The following is a 25,517-nucleotide window of genomic DNA, read 5'->3' as shown; positions in this document are numbered from 1 at the left end:
CCTATGTGCCATCAATAGGGGACAGCAAAAACCACTAGGGTCCAACACAGTAGCCTGTTAGAATGTTAAAATTTAATGTTACACATGAGAACAGTAACATGCAGAATATTTTAACAGGTATCAAAAACACAATGTGTAAAGTAACTGTAATGTTCTGTAAAACACTTTAGAAGCAATTGCAACAAGTGATTTCCTAGTTCAGGTCTGTGCAACTTTAAAAAAATGTTATATAAAAGTGAAATAGTATTAGCAAGAGGAAATGCAGGGCTATAGAACTTTGTACAGCCTATAAAAAAATCTACATAAGGAGCTGGAGATACTGAAAATTGTAATATGTGCTATTTTAGTGCTATTTTATCACCAGTCATGTGAGCCTCTAAGCTCACACACTTCTTAAACTCCCCTGGGATATATCTGGGATTTCAGAGTAACTGCAGATCTCTGTGGTATTTGCAGCTCCTTCTTTTGGCATCAGTAGTAATCTGTTTCTGTGTTGTATTTCAGGAATGTCCCTAAGGTGTTCTTCAAAACTCCTGCATCAAGGGATTTGATTGCACAAAGAGTATAGGTACTCAGCTTGGTAAATGCTGGATGTTTAAAGGGACATGATGCTATTAAGACCAATGGCACGTGCCTTTCAAGTGGTCTTTGTCCCAGCTGATCTGGAAGAAGCTTCCCTTTTCTACCAGTGTATTTTTAAGCAGTTGTTGGCAAAAAGGATTCTTCAGTTTTCAAACCAGAAGGTGAAATGGTTTTACAGCAACAGTAAAACTAACCATCCTGTTTTCACCGCGTAGATTTGGCAAAAGGCAAACACCATGAAGAGGGGAAAAAAGCCTTCTCCACAATTCATTTTTTCGGAGGCCAGAAGTTCACCGCAGCTGGGTGAGCAGAACTGAGTTAATACGGAGCGGGACACGCCTCCAAACCCTCGTCTCTCCATTTACTACTTTTGCAAGCTGGGAACTGGAGAGAAGGCATCCAGCGCACTCACCTAACGAAGTCAGAAATAAAGCTCGCATCACTTACGCCTGCAGTGGCTCATGGAAACCACTAGAGAGCAGGAGACCAGCAAAGAAAAACTTCAGCTTGTTTGAGCGTTGAACTTGGCCTGCCGGGCCTGAAGAGCGCCCATTCGCATCGGCAGCATTAGTAAAAACGACTGACACAAGCGAGGACTGGAAATGTTGCCTCCGCTTTTATGGCGCATTTATCAGCTCGAACCAAGGGCCGTGCAGATTAATGCCCTACAAACGTAAGGCTCAACACCCCCATCCCGGGGAAGAAAGGGCAGTCGAACGCACGGAGAAAACCCGCTCCGCAGAAACGACCGGAGCCGCGGGAAGATACGAGGGGTTGACGGGCCGTGACACAGGCAAGGCGAGCGCGCCGGCAAGGCACCCCGCTAACGGCCCCGCTGACTAACGGGCGCCCGCTGCGGCGCGAGCGGCGCTCCGGCGCCTGAGCATGCGCAGCTGGCGCCGGGAGGGAGGCGGGGGAGAGTGCGCATGCTCGGTGAGCAGCGCGCCTCTCGGGCGGGGCTGCGCTTGCGTGGCTACCCAGGCCCGCACTGCGCGTGCGCTGCCGCCCCGCGCGTCCCGGCCGTTGTCCCGCGCCTGCGCGGGGCGCGAGGGGCGGGGCGGGGCCCTCGGGCGGGGAGCCGGAGCCTGCGCGGTTGCCAGGGCGACGGGAATACAACATGGCGGGCTGAGGTCTCGGCTGGGAAGCGCTCGGCGTTCGGGAGAGGCCCGGCTGCTTTCTCGCCCGCCCCAAGAGACCTGCAGGCGAGCGGAGGATGAACAGTAAGGGGGCGGGGGAGACAGCGGGCTCTGCTCGGGGGGTGCTGTGGGCAGAGGGTCCCTCCTGAGAGGGGTCGGGGGGGCCGGCGCCCCTGAGGAGGCTGGCGGCGCACGGCGAGCCTGGCCGGGAGGGCCGCGGCCCTGGGCTGTTCTCCGTCTGTGTGCCCGGTCCTGGTCCTCGGCAGCGTGCTAATAAATTTTTCTCCCGTTCCCGTGAAGTAGTAGCTTGTTTGTCTTCTGGTTGCTCCAGCTACTTGATCAGAAATCCCTAAGTTTTCTCATTCTTCATTTGATTTGCAAGCCTTTCCTTCCACTACTTACTGTCCTCTTCCACATGTTTCATATCACAGTCTATATGTTTGGCATATTTTATTGAATGAACAATCTATGTGCTATGGCCACATCAACATGTCCAGGTGAACCTGAACTTCTTGTTTGCTCTCTTAATTTTTTTTGTTTTTCCTCTCTTCTCACATGTATCTATGATATATGTAAATGCCATGGCTTTTTCTTCCTTGACACATTGGCATCTTCACAACAAAATGTCTGCTTTAGGTTTTTATCATTATCCCATTTTGATTTTTGCAGAACTTTTTCTGATATTTTTGCATTCAGTTCTTTAATTCCAAATTATGAATTTTCTGTGCTCTCTAGATAAAGTAATATGGGTCCAATCTTTGAGCTCCATCCCTTGACCATAATTTTCATTTTATATTGTTCTTAATTTTCTTGGTCCCGTAGTCTCTTTCACATTAAACTGTACTTTTGAATGATTACCTTTCTGTCCTTCTCATGGCCACTTTTGTGGTGTTAGACTAGTTTGAATTGCTACAACTTATTCTTTTTACAGGTAACCAGCCATGTCTTTTGTACTCATCTTGTCGATTTCTATGGAATTTTATTCCATTTCCCTAACCTTTCTATGCCTTTCCTCTAGCTATTCTAAGCCTGAACATCTGTGTATACTGAAAACAAGGGGAAGGAGGGGAGAGGATTGGTAGTAAGATAGGTATCTAGCTTGTTATAGGTGCCATGAGAGAACTACTAACTGGGGATTAGACTTTATTCTTTAGTATTATATGCGAGTGCGATTAAGACACTTCCATTTCTTCCTCAGAAGTTTCACTCTTGAAATGTTCGTAGCATTTTTAAAACTTCTGTCATTCTTCACCTGAGATTATCACAAGTTCAGGTATAAACTGACTGGTAATTAGTTTTGTTTTGTAGATGTAGTAAGCTTCATAGCTTAAAATTGAAATGTTTTAACCTAATTTTTCTCTTTCAGTGTTTGCTTGAAGTTGGTAGAACTTTTGTGTTTGTCACTGAGTCACTTTTGAAGAACAAGCTATGTGGTGCTGAAGTGGGTTTTTAAGTATCTCCAAAAACTCTTTGCTTGTGAATGCAAATTCAAAATTTGCCTTAAATTGTTAATACACTCCAAGCTTAAATTTTATTTCTCTTTATTCTATATAAACTCTTACACTATTATTCTTAGAATATCTGAGTTCCTTTCAATATTGCAGTAAGCAGTAACTAACCTTAACATGTTCATTCTCTCATTTTCTCCCTAGGAGAAAAGGTGTCTCATCTGCAGTGGCCTGTCATGTTTTGTTGAGAGTTTAAATGTTGATTTTATGCCTCAAAGAGAAGTTTCAAATAATGCAATTTTCATTCCTGATTCTGCACTTCACTGAATCAATTGATATTATTTGTGTCTTTGCTGTTTTTCTTTCTGCTGGTGGAGAGGATAGCTATCTCTTAAGTGTTTGTTGCCAGGTTAAAGCCTCAGGTGTTTGCTATATGTGTATTTGTGTGTGTGTGTGTATGACTAGCTTACTTTTGTGAAAATTAAGATAATATACCATACACTGTGTTTACATGGAAAAAAATCTTAGTACTGTAAGAATGTTTTAAAGTGAATAAAGAGCTAACTCTTCTTATGCTACTAGAACTCTTCAGTTAAAAAATAAAATAAAATCAAATGCTTGTGAGCCCTCCACTGTAATGTGGACTTCTCTTTAGGGGGAAAAAAATAAATGTATAGGAGAAAATACAAGCAAGAAATTAAATAAACATATCCTATCTGATTTCTATTTATATATTTTTGATACTTTAAATAAATTTATAAAATAATGCTTTACCTGTGTTTTTTTGCCTAAGTACTTTGAATCTTTAACACATAAGGCTGAAATACCCTAGAAATTCATATTTTGTTTTCAGTTAATCTAATTTTAATTTTTTATGCCAGAGAATCAATTACTTGCATTTAAGAATAATATATATGGCATTGCCATTTATTAGAACCGAATAGGTCAGGAAATAGCTAGGTTTTTGTAGCTGCCTTGGGTATTTTTGCCACAGAGACTGGCTCTGACATTGTGTGAACGTACAGCATAGTCAATGTGTATGTGACTGATTGGAAAATATCAGTTGCTACCAAAAAAAATCTGTTGCCAATTTTTCTTTAGAGTTCTGTAAGAGAGGGATTTAAGTATTTTTAATTTATGATCTCCAGCTTATATCTAGCTATTTAAATGGAAAATTAAAGTGGAGGAGGTGTAGAGGAAACAGTGCAAAGTGTGATCTTGCCAGCAAAGCATGTTACTTGCTCAGTAATGTTGCTTAGTGATCATTAAAGGTTAGGGATCACCTTGCTTGCACCATTAATTGACCAGATTTATCAAGTAACAGCCACCAGAATTAAAGAATATCATGGTCTCTTCCCTATTTTGGAGTCTCTTTGACAGGTATTACCTCATTTACCATAATGATTTTCAAATTCTGTTTCTACTTTTAAAATAGTTCTGTATGTAAATTCTCTTTATAGAGAGCATTAGACAGTGTCATTGTTTATAAATTGCTCTGTTTTTCCTATTTTTCTAATTTAGATGGCCCAGTTTGTCAGTTTAAGGAAAAAAGGGAAAGCATGTATAGGAAATGAAAAGGATATTTGAATTTCTGGAGAGAGCTAGCTTTTAAAGAAAGTCTGGGAGACAGAAATGTTTCCAACAGAGGAACAGCATGATGGATGATGATTAGAAAGAACCTTAGCAGCAGATGATAAAAATGACAAGAGCAAAGGACAGTTCTCTCTGAGGTGTCGCTACTATATTGGAGAAAGGGGGATTTTTATGGGAAAAATTTTTAGTAACTAAAACAAACAACAGGTAAGCATTTGATCACAAGGAAAGGGAGGACTTTTTTTGTAACAAGGAATGAATATGAAGGTTGGGGAGGAGAAAAGAGATAAAGACAAGCAAGTTGATTGCTAGTTGAAAGACATAATTAGACTGTTCCTGCCTAAGTAACTTTTCTCTCTGCAAAATCTCTTGGCTACAGAAAAGGCAGGCTTTCTCCACTCTGAGGCTGTATTTATACTTGTAAATTAAACACATCTGGAAATGTTCCTGGACACAGAGACCAACTGACATGAAGCGGCCCAACACCTATGCTAGTAAATTCTCTTATCCTCCAAAAAAAGGCAATAGGACACAAACTGTACTTGAGGAATGACCTTAGGAAGTTCTGACTCCTTACACCAGGCTAGGGAGGTGCTTAGGAGAGTGGTGGGTGGCATGGGCCAAATCCATGCCAGGGAGTGTTGTCACAGTAACTAATACATACAATTGCATTTCACTGAATTTACTGCTACCAGGTAGCCCAAGACTCCTACAGTCATTCTGACTCCTGTAAAAGGTTGAATAAGAGGTTTCCTACTCTGCCTCCCCCAAGATGACTGTTTTTGGATCTCTTTCTTGAATAATAAGAGGTTGTCAAAAGCAGCAGTAGCATAAAGCTAACCAGAATTGGTTTTTCCTCAGATGAAATTACTGGAAGAATTATCAAGGATAGAATCCATAGGTACTAAAAATAAAGGGAAAGGGGAGGACAACGTGGGTGAAGGATCCAGTCCGTGGGATTGGTAAGGCAACAGTTAATCACAAACCTGAAATAGAATAAAGGAGGAAAGAAAAGGAACATCAGTTCTGAAAGAAGTCAAGAAAAGACTCAAGAATTAATTTAAATAAAGCTTTCTTTATAACCCTTAGACTATCTGCTTCATCTCTTAAAATTCTGTGAAACTAGAACTTACTGACTTTCACATCCTTGTTTCTGGTATTTCATGCACTTCAATATTAAAGCCAAGGTTTTTTGTTTTTGTTTTTTGGTTTTTTTTTCCCCCAGTTGAAAACCCATATCTGAATTTAATATGGGAATAATTCTTTTTAATCACTAACTGCTGTGCTAAAAACCACGCTGGAAAAAATACCAAGATACACTTGCTTTTTCAAAATAATTGTATGCATTCAGTACAAGGCAAATAGAAAGTATTCTTGGTGAAAGAAACAAAGACTAAACTTAGTTATGAGTTGCTAATGTGTCACAGCAGAAAAAAAGGATGTTATTTCAGTGCTGTCTCTAGAGGCATCATGTCTCTGAGCCCAGAGGTAGTAGTTTATTCTCCAAGATTGGATTACTGTATTTTACCTTCAGTAGTATGGATTGCCATAATGTGGGCAGCAAAATTCCATTTGCTCTTATTCACTTTATTTTCTCTCAAATAACTGATGTGTTAACCAAAAAGCTATTTTTTTAGAAATATGCCAGGAGTCAGAATTTAACAAATCAGTTATGGATCGATATGCAGTGTTTATAAAAAATTGTATGTTAAATATACTGAAACACCATATTTTTGTTTTTTAGAATATAGACCAGTTGGTAAGATAGGAGAGGGAACATTTTCTGATGTTCTGAAGATGCTGAGTATTAGGGATGGAAAATACTATGCATGTAAACACATGAAACAACATTTTGAAAGGTATGCATAATTAATCATACTGTTACTGATAATCTTATTTAAATTCAGTGGGGAAATGTGAAATTAAGACTAAATAAAGGTTTCTGAATATACGAGTATTAAAAAGGTTTGCATAAAGTATGGAAAGAGATAATGGAGGGACTTCCTATTTGGCTTTGTGATTATTTCAGTGAGTATTTGAATTGGTGTCACCCACTCTAGTAAATGCTGCCTGGCCACTGGGCCAAGTGTGAAATGAGAGGAATGAGGGCTAGATAGTTTATTTCTTCCTTTCCACATGCACTGAATATGCTCATGTTGTTTTCTTCCTGCTGTACATAATAGCAGGAGGAAATGTTTAAATGCCCCCCCACTGATGTTTTTTTCAGTTTCAAGTTTTAATGTGAGTCAAAAACACCACATTTATCCTTAGTCCATTTATAGTATTAGTTCTGCCTTCTACTTGCATTTATATTTGATTACGTCCATCAGCAAGACACTACATAGTCACAAAATAGGTACTTTTTATCAGTTAGAAAAATAGATGAGAAGGGGAATGTGGAATTGGAGACTTACATTGGACATTCTCCAAAAGATTAATCACCAAACACTGCCTTTTGGGTTAGTGACTTTGTATTTTTAGGTAAATATATTAATTTCATATTGATGTCAGTGGGAGTAACACATTTGTAAGTAAGAAGTGAAATTGGACCTTTTGCTCTTAGGTGAGATTCCATAATGTAACTCAGAGCTTCAGAAACTAAGGAAAATGGAGGTTTGAAAAAATTACTGTAAGTAAAAAACAAACCCAAATATCTTCAAGGAATGTGACGTCTAATTCTCTGCTGTATGGTAGAAAATTCTTGGTCCATTTATACATTATCTCCTACTGACCAAATTTGTCCAATTTATGGTCAAAAATGTATTTCCAGTAACTGCTTAACTACATCAAGGGCAGATGGTATACAATTCAGTGGTAGGGCATAAGAAGCGCTCATTTCTTTTCATGTAGCATAGTTAAAATGTCTTTTAGGCTTTTAACCCTTTGATAAATTGACTGACATTCTTTTGGTGAAATGCTATATTTTAGCAAGAGATAATAGTGTTTTAAATAGAACTTAGCAGTACAAGATATTTATCTTAGTTTCAAACTGGAAAATAAAGATTTGGTGTTTTGGCTAGCTTTAAGTCAGACTGAAAGGGCATGCATGTCTTGTTCTGATCTACTAATAGTGTGCAAAACTATTTATACTCCCCAGAGTTTCTGTAGCATATAATTTTGTTGTTTATTAACATCTAGAAGGGCAACATAGTATTTAAACTGAGAAGCTGAACAGTGTCTATTTTTCACATAAAAGGTTAACATTAAAACTTAATTTTAAATGTTATGTTTTGGCAAGGCTAGACTGTCAGCATCATGCTGAGCAATAGTTGGTATATATGCTAAACCAGCTAGAATCAACTGTATTATGAGACACAAAATTCCTCCCCAGCTATCTACTTGGGATGGTAACTGATCTCTGGAGCATATCAACAATATATTGCTACTTACCTTGTCTAGGTAAGCCCAGCTACTCTGGACTGCAAAAAGGAATAAAGCCAGAGTCCTAACCATTCTCCAGACTATGGATTTGTTCTATAAAAAAACTAAGCAGGAAAACAATTTATCTGATCCTTTATTTGAGAGTTCAGGCAGAGACTACAATGGAGGGGGTTCTGGCAGTCTTATGGCAGGGAAGAAACAGTGTAAGTCAGTCCCTGATTGCATGTCAGTCTTCCACTTGTTTTTGTCTTTAATTCAACTTTAGTATTGAACAAGTGAATAATCTGAGAGAAATACAAGCACTAAGGCGGCTGAATCCACATCCTAATATCCTTATGTTACATGAAGTTGTTTTGTAAGTATGGTGTATTCATTTCCTTTCTCCTAATTCCTTTATTTCTACTATTTCTAGTAACTTTTGAGTCTAGAGACAACCTGTGGGAATTTAACCAGCTTTTTATTCCAACAGAAAGAAAAAGCAGCAGGTTTGTCAAATTCACAAGTCTTCATCCTTTTTTTGTTAAACAGATTTGATGTAGTTCTCACTTGTTCTGACTCTTTTGCAGCAATCTGAAAAATACTTCAACATCAGTATTAAAATGACAGACTAGGGATATTTTAACCATAGCTAAACTTCATATCATAATATATAATACTTGCTGGTATTTTGAACCTATGTCTCCCATATCCAAAACATGCTTTAACTATCAGACTGTTGAATAGCCTGTTTTGGAGAAGGAGCAGAAATAAGGCAGATAAATGTACACATCCATCGGCTCACAACTTCATGTCTCCTAGAGACTGCATTTTGTTTAGGCGTGCTCAGAGCTTATCTGCTGGACCAGGCTCTGTACTTCCAGGAATGTGCTTTGATTTGTCAGTTTGAACTAGGGTTCCAGGCAAACTATTCAGCAGCATCATTTTGTAGCTACCCTTACAGGTACCCCTTTGCAAATGATAGAAGCTTAGATAGCTGAATTAGGCAGCAGCTGAGCTATGAATTTGAATAGAGATCAGTCAGTGGTGAAGTTGGGTTTCTTCTTGCCTTGTTAGGCACTTAAGTGTCTTTGGAGGACATGTTCTGTCTCACAAAGAAATTGGGTTTTACAACAGCGTTTACTCCATTACTGTGAGTTATACTTCATCACTATGCAAGAACAGACTTGTAGTTCATTATTCAAATACATAACACAACTTGTTGACTGCTTTAAAATATTTTTTTTCCTTGCTTTTCAAGTTGTCTTACTCCACTGCTCAAGCCTCTGGTACTGTACTGTTATTGACAGATCCGTTTCCCACAAATATATGGAAAGCTGGTAATCGCGTCAGCAGCTTAGCTTTCTGCAATTCTCAGATTCAGCTGCCGTGTTGTTAACTAAGCGTGATCCAGATGGCCAGCCAGCTCTCCTAGCTCTTTCACAGTCTGTCTATAAACTGGATTGCAGATTGTACCCTCAACCTTTTGCCCTCTGGGTTAATGGAACATTGCAGAGGGGATGTACTTTAATGTAATTATCCTCTCATAAGTAAAGCTAAAGAGCAGAAGACATCTGCCTCTGCCAGGCTGTGAAATGGAAAATAGTGTCAGATGTAGTATCATATCGTGATAATACTTTAAACTGCTATTGTCAACAAAATGTAGAGTCCAATCAGATACTCATTTTCATGCAACAGAACAGTTTTGGTGACTTAACTAGTAAGTATTTTCATACATGGCATAATGGCTTTCCTATCTTTTATTGTAAGATTGTATCAGTTAATTTACTGGAAATTTCTTGATATTAAACAGAATGGTGTACCCAGAAAACATGCATTCAGTTAGGTTCACGGAGTAAATCAGTTAACTTTTGCAATGGACACTTTGGATAGTATAAACTAAACCTATGATACTTCAGACCTTACGCTGAAAAACTTCTATGAGGAAAATAACAATTAAAAATGAAAATACCTGGGTTTAATATTAACTAAACTAAGTACTTTTTTCTATGCTGTGTATAAATCAACGTGTAAATTTTATTTCTAGCTTAAAGTCTCCTTATTTGTTTCTTCAGCGATAAAAAAGCTGGCTCCCTTTCACTGATATGTGAACTTATGGACATGAATATGTATGAGCTGATAAGAGGTATGTAGCATATGCTTAAGAAACATACAGACCCTCCTTGTGAAGATCACAAAGTGGAATTAATTTTTTTCACTTGGCTGTTCACAGTTACGTATTATGAAATGTACAGCAAAAATTTCTGCTGTACTGCTTTACACGTTATTTATTTCCAGTGCAATATACCCCATTTTTTAAAGCATGGATGCATGCAGAAGGTTTCTAATGAGTCAGGGCAATGGCCATTTATTTCTACAGTCAAACCTGACATGAAAACAAGGGAACAACCCTGATTACAAAACACAATGTTTGCTTTATATAACAAGGAATAACAGAACTTAAACAGGTTGCTTGTTAGGTCAGGACTGTAACAAAGCAACAAGAATATTATTCCCATTTGTTTGAAAGATTACCAAATCAATGAAGAATAATAATTTTCAATTTTTACATCTAGTACCTTTTATCAAATTTTTGCTATAAAATCACATTGCTCCCTGAAACTTCCTATATTTAAAAATTTTGGAGCTGTTTGTCAAAGCAGATCAGAGACCATAAAGCTTGAGGAAGAGTTACTGCAAAAAAGTTTAGAACAAAAACTAATTTAAAATCAAGTCTTATATAGACACCAAATGAATTGGATATAGCAAAGGAAAAGGCACTTAATTTAGTATTACAAGAGGATATTTTTGTTGAATTTGTAATGCCTTAACAGTTGGAGACTCATTTAAATAACTCTACACACATCTGGCACCCAGTGTAACAGTTTAGGTAAAAGACTTGCTCCCAAATATTCCATTAGTGAGATTGTGTATTCAGATCTCTAGCAAAGGAAATAACCCTGTTCCTGATGTAGATAGAAATTTGAGATTAAAATACAGTTGTTCTGACTCTGCTCGTTGTCACAGAAGTAGTCATGGATATTTGCTGTTTTTAATAAGGCATTTTATTGTACCAGGATAAACTTGTGATATTAAGGCTGAGTAAGTAGTAGAATATAGGAAGGAACCCTCATAGACAGTGAGTTAGTCTAGTGCATTAAAAACAATCCTGCATCTTCTCTTTCCAGGAAAAATACTGTATTTCAGTTATAAAAATCAAAATGTTTAGGTTTATACTTTAACTGACCTTTTCTTCCCAGAGTATTTGCTTTTATTTGGTGCTCATTTTTCAGTATTTCTCTCATTCTTTTCATGTGAAAAGCCTACAGTATTAAGCAGTGTATGGAAATAAGTCTAATAGTTTCAGCAGTATGTTCTGCTCTATTTTTTAACTTTAGAATAAAAAGATAGATAGATTTTTTTATCAAATTTAAGGTTTCTGTAGGAAGATATTTGTCCTGCAACTTTTTTTTTTTTTTTTAAGTTATTTCATGGTGAATCAGTTCAAAATGAAGTCTTGGTGAAATTCTGATATGAAATGGTACAGTTAAGAGTTATCTAAACGTTAGTTTAAGTGTACCTAAACTTCTGTAGATTGTCAGTTTGTTCTTCTTTACAGGCTGCATTTTATTTGGACTGTGTTTCCCATGATATACTGTTGCTTTCACCCTGCATGAGGTGATAGCGTGCGGGGTGAGGGTTGTTGTCAAACCAGAGTAAAATGAGAAAAGGAACAACAGATTCCTGTGGAGATTCTGATTACAATGAAAGTAAATATACAGATGAACAAGCAAATTAAAACTAAGTATTTTGACGTTTTTGAGTATTAAAATGTTTCAGTTGAATGTGTCAAGCGTTTAACATTTTAGAATTGATGCATTTTTCAGAAATTCATTTATGAGTTTCAAGGTGGACATAAGTGTCAACACCAGTTTGTTATGGGGCAGAACTACTGGGTTTGTTTCTTTTTCTCTCCCAAACAGCTCTTTGTGGCTTACTGCAAAGCCAATCCATCAATCATGTGTCAGTCATTTTAAATAATAAATATCTGACAAAAATTCCAAGTATGTAATTAAATTGAAAATTAAAGTTAATTTTGAGCCGTAACACTTATTGATTGGGGATATCTGGATAATAATCACAAGTAGAAGGAGCTCCTTTGTAATTTTCAGTATTATGATTTGAAGGAATACATTGCTAATATGTAGAACTAAACTGTGTATATTATAGATGATCTGTCAGAAAACTGTTTTCTGAGTGTATAAAAGTACTTCTATTTCAGACAATTTGTAGACTTGTATACTCCTACACTATATAGTAATGCTAACACTTGTCATTTTCCAAATATTATGAACCTTGAAAATTTTTAATAGAAAAGTTATAAAAAGTTTACATAAAGTTTATAAAGTTATATAAAAGTTTATAAAAGTTTAATATAGGTGCAGAACAACTATAAAAAGCTTTGAGTCAGAAAAATTTCAAGCAAGCATGATTTGTACAAAATTTTGCAATGAAAAAAAGCATAGATAGACTGAGAATGAATTTCTAATTTAACAAGGTGTATGGAGACATTTTTGTAATTAGAAAGACAGTTCACTGTAATGTTACTAATCAGAAAAGTTGATCATTTTGGCTTTTTCCTTAATTCCATTGACAAATTCATGTTATTTCAATCAAGGCTATTTGTCTTTACACAAAGTCATAATTCTCTTGCTATTAATTTATAGTGATATCACAAGTAATTTAATAACTAGAAACCAGTCTTGCCTTTTGTTTAATCAAGAACAGTCTTGTCACTTAAAGCAATGAAAAAATAAGGCTCAGAGAGAGGTGGAGAAGATGCCTTAAACAAAAATGATTGCAGCCACAAGTGCTGCCGCCTTGTGATTTGCTTCTTAATTACTTCCAGATAAGGTTTCTCTAATGATATATCTGAAAGTAGAAGAGCATGTACTCCACATTTTACTAGTGACCTGTAAAGAGAAAACAATTAAGCATGTCTTTTATTATGAAGCCCTGGTTTTGAGATACTGATAATAATCAGAGTTGGTTTGAATAGAGCAATTTTATCTAAATTTTATCTTTTCTATTATAAATAAAAATCCTGTTGTGGAAAACACCATTTACAATCCCTAATGTGAATGGTACTCTGTTTCAAGTGCTTTTTTATCTAATCCTGCTCAGTGGATTATGGTGACTGACTGGAGGAGCGCTGTAATCAGGAACACAAGTCCTGCTGCCTGCTAGGACTTGAATTCTCAGTGAGTTAGTGTTCTGATAATCTCCCTCCTCTTCTCCAGCCAATTACTCATACTATTGTCATCATGCAGATCACTGCTTGCTTTGTTTTTTTCAAAAATTTGATCATTTCTGCCTCTGTTGATGACATTGCAGCATTATATAAAGGCATTACAGCAAGATTAAAAGGCCTCTGGAGCCTATGAAAGAAAAAAACTGAGTAGTTATTGAATGGTTTTGAAAAGTAGATTAATTTCATAACTGTTATTATTGCACAGCTGCAATAGCAAGCTAAACTACATGGGTTGACCTGTAATTTGCAAGTCAAATGAGAATCACAGTCATTTAAACATTGCGCTAAGTTGAAATGATTGATATGAGTCTTGAACCTTAAGGACAGTTACTTTGTTTAGAAAGGAAATTAGACATTTAGAAATGAAATATTCCAGTTCTATTAGACTTTGGATAAACAGGTACTGCAAATTACTATAATAAAACTTAATTGTCTGAAGCAGTGTCCTTTCCCAAGTCTCTTAAAAACATGCAGTAAAAGCTAAGGAAGTTTATAGACCATTGAATTGGCAATTGTGTTAGCTGAACTATTCTGGGGTATACTGAAATTTAAATTTTGTCCTAATTTGAGTGGAAATTTGATTACAAAGCTAGCTATAAATGACAGAAATAGTATAACTGGAAAAGGTAGTATCAATGTATTATTGGAAGCTAAAGAGGAACTTTTGTTGTATTCTGTTGTTTGCAAAAAGGGACTTGTACAACTTGAAATTTAATTCTAGGAAGGAGAAAGCCATTACCTGAAAAAAAAATAATAAACTACATGTACCAGTTATGCAAATCTCTTGATCACATACACAGGTAAGAGACCTGGTTCAGCAACAGCTTTGCAGTAGATTTATCATGCATTTGTTTCAGGGTCCTCTCTAAGCAGAGACATACAGTTGTCCAGGCAGCAGACTGCTGCAAGGTGGAAAAAAAGCCCTTGCCCAGATGCTGCTTTGCCTACCACAGAGCCCCGGAAGGCAAGCTGGCAGCGGACACTGCAGCCAGCACCCCAAAGGAGGCAGCTGTAGTAGCTGCTGCAGTAAGTGCTGCTGGGAAGGGGTGGCACTTCCAAGCCTTCTGCAGCCCTGGTGAGAACAAGAGCAGAAAGCCTGACCCTTTCTTCTGGCACTTGCTCTTCTTCCATTACCCTTCCTTTGCTGTAGCTGCAGCTGTTGTCCGACCTTGGTGGCAAAATTCAGTTTTTACTGTGCTGTCAATAACTCTGACAGAAGATTTTTTTTTTCTACAAATAATTAGAAGCACTGAGAATGTTTATCCTTTCACTGAACTCTTCTCTTTGGTGTGTTTATATTGGTACAGAAATGGAATATTTCACAGAGATGTGAAACCAGAAAACATATTAATAAAGGTAACTAATCTTGTGTGAGAATATTTAACTGAAAGTGAAGTATATCAGTATTTTTTTGTCTACTCTGAGAACATAATGCATCTTCATGAATAAACAGGCAGTTTAAAATATGTATATATATATTTATATACACACACACTCACACACACTTGCCTTTGTTATCTTATTCCTGGTATAGAGGAATGAACAAGCAAGGTTGTTATTGTCTAAAATGAATCAGTTGCATTATAGCTAGCCTGTGTTCACCACAGTCTAAAAACCTGTTCTTTATCATGTATGAATATGTATTTTCCTTTCTGTGTTATCCTAAAAACAAGCGATAGGGCTCAATTCTGCATCTCTTTCTTTCTCCATTTAATTTCTAAGGTTAGGGGAAGTTATTCATACAAAAGAGAGCAGAAGACATTAGTTTTCAAATGATTGCTTCATTGAAATCTATTTTCCTGATAGTTTCAGAGCTATTTTGCTAATGTTTGAAGAGTGAGTATTTCAAAATTCAGTTTATAAGATTTTATTTTCTGCAGATAGATTTTTCTTATAAATCGTAGATGTGTACAGGAGAAACCTTTGTGAAGAGAAGCCAAACACCCCTATTATATCAAGCTAAGCACAGTTAACTCAAAGAAAATATCTTAATCCAGATGTTCTATTTAGCAGTCTTCCCTTCAGTAGTTGTCCATATGTTTTACAATTAACTCTTAGCTCTGGTTCTTAATGATGTATAGAAAGCTATTTGTGCATATTATGGGACACATCTCTTCAAGCTTTGGAGCTGCTCGCTATTTAAATGCAGTTTCACTGCTATAATATTACCATAATGAAACATCTGCTATAAGGGAAGTATTTTTTATTGTTTATTGTTATGTCTATATAGTCCCCTGGGGTTTCTGAAAGTTTATTCTTACAGTAATTTATGATTACCTTTATGATGACTACTTCACACATTTAAGGAAATTCTTTGCTTGAATATTTCAGTGTTTTCTAATTTGTCAAAATATGTTATTTATTTTTGCAGCAGAGTACCCTCAAGTTAGGAGACTTTGGATCTTGCAGGAGTATATATTCTAAGCAGCCATATACAGAATATATATCCACACGCTGGTACCGAGCACCTGAGTGCTTACTTACAGATGGCTACTATAGTTACAAAACGGATATGTGGAGTGCTGGCTGTGTTTTCTATGAAATCACAAGGTACAGTGTTAAGTGGAGGGTCTTGCTTATTATTAATCAGGAAAATCATATAAGCGGCACATGGTATGAATACTGTGATCTTTGTTTCTATGGTTTTGTGGAAGTTTCTTGTCTGATTAGTCTGCAAGGTTCATGAAGCGATAATCCTGTCTTGTCTGGTACTTGCTTCAGTTTATGGCAGGTTAATAATAAAGCAGTAGAATGTTCAAGAGAAAATAGTATCAACAATGCAATATTTACAGGGACAATAACTGTTTGAACAGTTTTTCACTGGCTTCATATTTAAGCTTGATAAAAATGTCTTTCCTCTACGTTATCTCTGAATTTGTAGAATAGGACTCACTTCCTGTCATGAGCGTGGCTAACCATCCTTGGTCTTGTTAATATACCTGATGATATTTTTTCCTCTTTCATTGACTTACTCTTCTGCAACAACAGAGGAGACTAGAGAAGACCATCTCTGTGACTTACTAGTATGGTTTATAAAATGGTTTGTTCAAGACACTTGTTCTCTTACCTTATGTCCTGGAATACTTTGAAGCTGGGTTCTAATCAAGAAAGAGTTCAGGAAAACCTGAAGTAAAGTCCTTTAAGATTTTCAAAGATGTAAAAACTGTAACTCAAAAAGGAAATTGTATTTGGTCTTCAAGAAAAAAGGAAAAAATAACCACTGTGAGCATTTCTTCAACATCTTTGTGCCCTAGCAACAGCAGCAGTTCTTCTCTGCTCTCCTCCCACACTGCTGCCTCTGATATGCAACCAGAAGTGGTAACATTTGCTTTGCTTCTATCCTCCTCCTCCACATGGCAAGTGCAGCTGCTGCCATCACCATCACATTAAATGACAACTCGTATGCTTTGGCTGCTAACTTGTAGAAACAGTTTTACATTGGTCAGAAAACTGTTAACAGAAAAATCTCAAATGTGGCAGTTATCTTGCAAAGTAGCTTTAAAAAATGCCGTGTCTTTCCATTGCAATCAGAATCAGGTGGACTTTGAAGTTTTGCAAGAAAATTACATGCTGCAAACTTAGTTTTGTGGGGAAAAAAAACTTAAATATATTTCCTCATAGTTTTAGCATAACCTAACAAATTTCAGTCTTTGCAACCACTGCACGCTTTCAGTGACATGATAGATGTATTCAGGATTGGTTATAGGGAAGAGAAATGAGGGATGTTTATTGGAAATAACTAAATAAAAAAAGATACAGCTTTGCTAAGGTAAAGGAAGTTATGGACAGGTTTTTGGTTTTCTTCAGTGTATCTTGTCATTTTTGCTGTTGAACATCTAAGTAAGCCTTTAAACTTTAGATCACATTTTAAAAATGTTTTTTAATCTTTTACTCAGCCATACTTACCTTTCAAACATTGGTCCTCCCTCTTTATGTTCCTTATCAGTCTGGATTCCTGGATTTTACTTTTTTGTGATTGCACAGTTGTCTTTCCGTAAATTACAGCTTTACATTTAGAGAGAACACATTTGTTGTAGAACACAGAAGCCATTCCCAACTGCTTCTGTCTCAAGAGATATAGCTGCACAATATCAATCAGACCTCTTGTCTCTCCTTCCTCCTCTCAGAGCTTTGTGAAGACGTGCAGAGAAGTGTGCAGCCAGCCATTTGACTGAATTTGCAAACAGTTAAAAGAAGTTTCCCTTCCACAAGGAGGGCTGAATGTTTTGCTTTCAAGAATCAATTGGTGCTACCGAAGAAGTGTTTCTTCAATTATATGTCAAAGGAAACACTTGATACAATATCTCATTTAGGGACTTTGCTAGTATGGAAAAAGGCAACATATACAAGGAAAAAAAATAGTGTACCTAACTTAAGTCAGATCACTGTATTGATAAAAAAAATTTTCAATGACCTTATGCAAGTTTTATATTACCTGAGGGTTAAGCTCAGGAGTGCGGTTCAAATTACCATCTTTGCAGTATTGTTGCTCACAAAGACGATTGTGTTAAGAGTGGAACTTTTCTTATAAATATACATTTATATGTGCATATACAGCAAGAGGGACTGCTTGTTTCTGCTGTCTTAAAAGGAGGAAAACATGTCTCCTGGGATCTGCTGCTTCACTAGAAGAAAGCATAATCCCATGTCCATCACTTTTCAAGCAGGAGAGATGTTCTCTTTACATATTTTACCCCAAAACTGTGAGGACAGGGTAACTACAGATTTCTTTTTAACCCAATTTGCCCTTTCTGTCCAAAAACACAATTGCATTAATCTGCTGCTCACGTTATCTTTCAGTTGTTGGCTGGTATTAAACTGTCTACAAATGAGCAATCCTAAATCTTACCTTCCTCTTGCCATAGTGGCAGCTATGCCACTTAAACTAGTTCAGTTGTGTGTTCTATAGCGCTAATATCTCTTCTTGCAGTTTACAGCCTCTCTTTCCTGGATCTAATGAACTGGACCAAATATCAAAAATCCATGACGTTATAGGTACTCCTGCTAACAAAACTCTCAATAAATTCAAGCAGTAAGTATGGACTCCCATAGTTATTCATCTCAATTTTTACATATCCACAGTACAACTCTAATGGCTTTCCTAAAGAGGAAATCTGAGCTATATGAATTTCACCTGGCATTTTAATTCCATACTATACTTAAGGCCAGTGATATAAATTGATAGGGAAGAAAATATTTTTTTCCCCAAGTATTACTTACTTTTCCCTAGTAAGCAATTACCTACATCAGATTAGAATAACTCTTTTTAGTAAGATATAAATTCTTTCTGAATATTCATGAATAACTCTTTGTTCTCAACTTGCTTAACACAGGTCAAGAATTGTAAGTTTTGATTTCCCCTTTAAAAAAGGAACAGGAATACCTCCTCTTGTGCACAATTTGTCTCCCAAAGGCTTCTCTCTCCTGTATGCAATGATAAAATATGATCCTGATGAGAGAATTGCTGCCCATCAAGCATTACAGCATCCTTATTTTCAAGAACTCTGGCAAGTGATTTCAAAGTTCAATCTTGAAAATTAAAATTAAAAAGTGTGTGTGAGGGGGAAATGTTGTGTATTTATTATTTAAAGTAGACTGAAGTGAAGCTTACTTGGCTTGCAATGAAATTTCAGTCAACATATTTCTTTGCATTATTCTACCCGAGTCCTAACTTCACCTAAAACAGAATTGATGTGTTGTGTTTTGTTTTGTTTTGCTTTTTTCTAAAAATTTTAGGGCAGCCGATAAGCAAGCTTTGGCCATGCACAAAAAAGTAAGATTACTAGGAAATACTGCAGGGCGAGAACCTCTGCATTTGTGGCAAATTCCAAAGGAAAGGCAAAGACAGGTAATATTTAAATGGAAAAATGGTCAACCCATTTAGAGAAAGTAAGTAGTGACTGAGCTTGTTAGCTACAAACAAATGTTTTACTTGAGCTGATTAACTGGTTTTATTCAGTCTGCCTAGACACTGATCTTTATTGGGTCTGATGCAGCACCCCCCACACACTCACACACATTAGCTCTGAAACACAAGAGTTAGAATTTAAAAGCTGTGATACTACATAATCCTTTCAGTAGATAGTTTTAACAGTTGCTATTAGTCAGAGTCAGTTCCACAGTTCTTAAGATATCATCCTCCTCTTTCTCCTTCATCTACCCTTGAGGTTTAAAAAAAAAGGGGGGGGGCGGTTACAGATGAAGTTCTAGCAGAGACAGAAAATATGGGGTTTTCTGGTTTTTTTTTTTTTTTTTTCAGGTCTTCACACTACACTTTGAAGAAATAAGTCTGGGGTTGAGTTTATTTGTTTGGTTTTTAGCTAGTTATCCTGTACTAAGATGATAGCCAGGAAAAAAACTGAACTTATATTTGACACTTGAAATGAGCAAATTAAAATTTGATTAAAAATTTTGGCCAACTAAAACTTTGTTTATATTTGAGCTACAAGAAAAATTCTCAACATATGCACTCTTAGAGTCCCCTGTATCTTCAAGATGAGATAACATTTAGTACTTGAAAAACTCTCAAACAGCTTTTTCACAAAAACAAATCACAGTAGCAAAAAAATTCCAAGTGTTTTTCTGTCATGCAATTAACCTTGAAAGCGTGAACTCCTCTCCTGGAGGAGCAGTCGCTTCTTTCACCAATTAATTATGGAGTTCACCAACATAAGCTTTGTAAGAAGTTACTTAAGAAAAAATTGCAAAAAACATCCAGTGGGATAGTAATTTTTTTGAATTAGTTGAAGTAGTATTTAGCCGGGTTGGGTTTTTTCCTGATTTGTTAGATTTTTCTCTTTTTTTTGGGGGGGGGGGAGGGGAGAATTTTATTCTTTAAGATGTTCTCAAAAAGCAATTGAATAGTATTTATTTTAAAAGCATTCTCTTAGGAAAGCCCAGGAAAAAACAAAATGACACTCTAGACTTCCCTGTGCAGATTTGCCAAAATTAAATCTTTCTGGAGCAGCCAAACTGACTTCCTATCCTACTCCCACATTGCATTCAATTTTTACTGCACCTACAAAAAGTGAGGAAACCCCTGTTACAATCTGTTAAATTTATTGGATCAAATAATGATGTACAGACTCTTAACTTACTCATTAACAGTAAAATATGTTTTACAGAATATATTTAAAACTTCTATTGTTTCCTCAACAGTCTGAGAAACAGAAGGAACTTAAGTCTTCTCTGAAACATTCCCACTTACCTGCTATAGAACGAAGAGGAGGAGGTTACTGACCACCTTGTCGAGTATGTGGAGCATGAGGAAAAGCAGGAGTATGCAGTGACACAGACCCAACCATGCTTTCATTGTTAGAGGTCCAACAAGAACAGTGCCTTATTTTGTGTTACTCTGATAATTCATAGGAAAAATCCACAAGGTTATGAAGGTCTAGAATTACCTAGAATTCTGGTATTCTATTCCTGAAGACTAGCAATATTTAATTAAAGCATTGTTTTGGCAGAGCTCAGAATGCACTTTATATTGAGCTAATTTTTCCTATTAGAACCTGATGGAGGAATGGTTTGATTAAAAATAACACAAAAGGATTCTTTGAGCTTGAGTATTAGAAATGGAATGTTGTATACAAAATGTAAGTTTTCATATTATAAATGACTAGCTTGACCTGTCATTTTGTATATTTTCTCAGATGTAAAAAAGTCTTATTTTTCAGTCAGCTCTGGAAAGCATTTAGCTCCTGGATTTAATAGCTTCAGCCTCAAGTTTTACTGAGAACTTGCAGATTATGCAGTCATTTGAGACACTTCATTTTGATGGAGTTAATGTTGTAACTTTTGGATATTTTTATATAAATATCTACTAGATAAAAAGATAAAGTAACATTTTTATCTGATTCAAAAGCAAATCGACTTTAGTCATAGTTCTCTTTAAGCCATTGTTCTTAATACTAATCAAATTTTAAGAGCAACTGATATTGCAGCTAGTTGCTGTAAAGTAGTAAAGAAATACTTTTTCACATTTCAGAAATTTTGCACATAGCAAATCATTGCATTGATTGATCATCAATAACAATTTAATATAATGTTACTGTTTGTTAGTGCTGTAAAGGGCAAGAGTCAAAAGCAGTATTTTTATTGTACTTGAAAAAAGCCTAAGTAGTTATTGGAATTTAAAACTGCTGAAACACCCTAAAAAATTATAGTAATTACATTTGGTGATCTGTTACAAAACAGTTCTGCCATTAAAAAAAAAAAAAAAAAGATTTTTTGCAAGCCATACTTAACTAGGGCTTGAAAAATCTTCTGTCAACCAGGACACATTCGAGATGGTTTTTGCAAAGAACTGTTTTGAAATTCTAAATTTATTAATTCTAGAAGTTATTCTGCTCATAATCGGGACATTACCAGCTATTTCACCTACCTTCCTGAACCAGTAATCAAAGACCCCTGGGACTTCAGCTGCTGTTCAGAAATTTTCCGCACAACAACAAAAAAAACCGAAAACAAAAAAACAAACGCTACCTGATCAGTAACATCCCTCAGCAATAAGGAATGTCCCATGGCTTCTTTGGAAATGTAGAAGAGTAAGTATGTACTTTTTTGCTCTGTCAACCCAAGTCAAAGGAACAGTGACACCAAAATCTAGCAATTCCATTATAAAAAGCCCATCAACTTAGGTAGAGTCAGGTAGTCTAGACTTGTGACTATCACTGCTACACTACTCCCCATCCTTTATATTTTTTTTACCCTTTTCCCCTTTGATTATGAGACAGTGAGTGATACATTTTCAGGTTTTCTATGTTTTGTAGACATCAGGGTCTTATAGTTTAGTTTTTGACTATTCAGACTTCCATGATAGATTTAACTGCAAGCAGCTCTTGTGTGTTGGGAGTTTTTTGGGGTGTGGGAAGAGAAGGAAGGTGAGGGGCATGTTGTATTATGAATCACTGCCACTCATGATAAGGCAATATTAAAAGAGAAGTGAGAGGCAGCAAACAAGGTACTAGATTACATTTTAGAAAAAATACTTGGTTACTAAGATAATCATCAATTTGAGATTGTAGATTTTCAGTGTGGGGCAAGGGCAGAAGCTCATGATACTGAAGTTCTTTATAAAACCTTTTGAGATCTACTGCTTAAAAGCACTAGGTCTAGTGTTTATCTGAAGTGTTTTGAAGAAGGTATTATTTTCATATACTGAGGATCAATGTGACAACAACATGACAGTTCTCTACAGACGAAAGCATTATTGTGATTTTCCAAAATGTGTGTGAAAGCCACCAGAAGGACTTTTCCAATACAGCATTAAATTAGACAATTTGAAGTAAGCATTATACTTAAAATAAATAAATAAATAAATAAATCAAGGAGCACTGCTAGCTTAAAACTGCAAATCCAACCGACCGGCACTCATGTTTTCAGTGTTTGAAAGTGCTAATTAATCAAATACATAATTAAGTTGAGTCTTAATGGAGGAAATGTTCTATGGCAGTAGGTGGAGACCTTATAAAGAAGAAGGGAAAACTAAAAATAAAATGTTTATACAGGTTTCTGTCAGCCGCAAAGCAGCATAACATTGAGTAAAAGCTTAACATGTAACAGTAAACTGCTATTTCCCATTTTAATGAAACTCATACTGAATAAAGGTCATCTTTCCTCCAGTTCTATGCAGAAAATATATCCCTGACTATGGTATTTCAAAGTGCATCGAGGGGTATGTTATGGCAAAGTGACTGAGTTTGAATTCTCTGTTGCAGTTAAGCATCTCCTCACTTCAGTCTTGCTTTCATTTCAGCAGCTCCTACCACTCAAACAGAATGGTCAGGGAGCCTGAACAATAATAAGGCAAGCCAATATTTGTTTGAATATCTAGCATACATTTATATAAAACAATGCAAGTATGTTGTTAAGCATAGGAAATGGAATTAAGGACTGCAGGTCTACAGGCAACATCGTGCAGCAGTAATGCCCAAATTCTTACCTTTAGAAGTCCGTGAAAGAGATGCCCTGAGCTTATCCAGTGTTTTTTGGGTTTTGTTTTTTTCTAGAAGACAGCGGCAAGTTGTTTGGTATTATAAATTTCAATTGAGCATGGTATACAGCAGTAAAATTGATGGTCTAAAAGTAGGTAACTTATTTTATCTGAGAGATCTTGGTCTCCACAATTATGAAGGTCTTATCAGCTGTTGAAGGAATCAAATTTACTAGTAGTCTCCACATTCTTAAAAACCAAACCAAAACAAAGAAGCTGCCACCTACTGATGATTCAGACTCAGCACTCTTCTTATCTAGGATAATACAGTAGGCTGAGGCTTACATTAACAGGAGCATATTCTTGATGGATATATGTTAATTATACTCGTAGCATCTCATAACCCCTTCTGGAAACTTTTACTCAAACCACAAATGCTGAAGAGTTCAAATATTTTAATTCAACAATCAAATAAAAAAAAGTCATTACAGAATTCCCTCAAATCCTGTGTGAACAGGATATTTTCCTGTCTTCAAAAGTGTTATTGCAAATGCTTCCCTGATTAACAGCAGGTAGGTAATTACTTTATTCATACAACAGAAGAGGGTTGAGGTTCTTTTTTTTTTTTTGTCCTTCACCTTATTCAGGGACATGATTTGGAAAAAAAAAGTGAAATCAGAAATCTTAACTTTAAGAGAAAAGGATATCAGAATTGTATTTTGTAAATCACCAATTCTCTCTCATACTTTCGTATTTGTGCTTGTCAGGCTGTTAATGAAAACAGCAATCTCGCCTTCTGCAGATCACTTTTGCTATAAAAAATGGGTATTTCAAGTGAAGGACCACATTGGAATATTTTCTTCATTTATTTTAAGCTTTCAGGTGGAACTTACATTTTTGCACATACAGTGCTTCACAGGTATTTATTTCATAACAAGTTCTTTTGCTATTACTCTTCTGGAGCCCACTTAGACTTCTCTGGCTGTTGGATTAATAGGCAAACTGAGTTTTGCCACTTGCTTTATAGTTAAAATACATTTAATTTTAAACTATTTATTGGCAACTACTGTTATTACCCTCATTTGTCTAGCTAAAATTTTGTATTGCACTCATTTTTCCTATCATGTGACTAAAATATTAAATATATATATATACATACATATATAAAAGCTGCAGGTATAGCAGAATGCTAACTTCTTTCCAGATAAAAGTTACTAGTATCCCTCTTCTTCCTAAAAGCAATTTTTTTCCCTATGGAAAACAGGTTGGGGTGGGCAGTTCAAGCTTCTAACCGATTACCAGCTAGTACAGAAGAAATATTATTTCCAAGAAGTTAAAACAAAAAACACTCCTTGTACACTATTCAACTATGATCTTACAGCAGAGGTATGTACTCTGCAAACTGATATGCCAGTGAAAGCATTCACTGCTACCATATGCCAACAGCTGCTATTATTGCTCCACTGTTGGATACTACTGTCTTTCAGTACTGTTTTTGCATTTTTTCCAGCTTTAGGGGAAAAGTCTTTCAAAGCTTATCCTCACACCTTTTGTAAACTGGCCCTTTTTGACTCAGACCATATGGATCACTCATCTATGGGACACTTTACAGGGAGGTAACTACACTAGTTTTCAGTGATGAGGTTTACATGTATTTTAACAGTGAAACTCAATCTGTTAATAAAACACAACTTCTGAACGATAACGCTGCTTAGTTTCAGTATTTTTCCCATTCCCCCTAGTTTAAAAGAATGGAAGTAGATAAGAGACATGTAAAGTACAGTTTCATCTTTAATGAAGTTGACAGTCAAAATGCCAGCTTAAAAATGTATCTGGCAGTTTTCTATAGGCTAACTGCATTTAAAAAGTATAAGTACAATTTACAATTTAGCTACAACTAGCTACCTGCAGCTGTTTCTCCCCAAATTTTCATTTTTGTATGAAAAATATTAATGTCTCAATGCCTTTAAAATTTCTAAAGCTTACTTGCAATTAAAAACAAAACAAAACAAAACAAAAAAAAAAACAACCCTTCTACCCAACTTTAAGTTGTTTGAGATCAGGAAAGGAAGTTTTAATAACATATGCCCCTGAGGTTCAGTATTTGCAAACTCTCAGGAAAGTTCCACGTTCTCAAGCTAGTAGCCCGAGTTCTG

At 36.2% G+C, this 25,517-nt stretch overlaps 1 protein-coding gene across 1 annotated transcript; it reads left to right on the top strand.

Annotated features, from left to right (window-relative positions):
- Window positions 1-1,672: 1,672 nt before the first annotated feature.
- MOK (MOK protein kinase) lies at window positions 1,673-25,066 on the top strand. The gene is made up of 11 exons (XM_067294986.1): window positions 1,673-1,802; window positions 6,504-6,618; window positions 8,406-8,495; window positions 10,192-10,262; window positions 14,149-14,227; window positions 14,735-14,783; window positions 15,799-15,977; window positions 18,358-18,459; window positions 18,761-18,934; window positions 19,164-19,275; window positions 20,586-25,066. The coding sequence occupies exons 1-11, from the start codon at window positions 1,796-1,798 to the stop codon at window positions 20,664-20,666; spliced, it is 1,059 nt and encodes a 352-aa protein (XP_067151087.1). The 5' UTR covers window positions 1,673-1,795; the 3' UTR covers window positions 20,667-25,066.
- Window positions 25,067-25,517: the final 451 nt, after the last annotated feature.

This window comes from Apteryx mantelli, chromosome 4 (assembly GCF_036417845.1).
Source record: "Apteryx mantelli isolate bAptMan1 chromosome 4, bAptMan1.hap1, whole genome shotgun sequence".
NCBI classification, from domain to species: domain Eukaryota; kingdom Metazoa; phylum Chordata; class Aves; order Apterygiformes; family Apterygidae; genus Apteryx; species Apteryx mantelli.
This window is presented reverse-complemented; position numbering and strand designations above follow the sequence as displayed.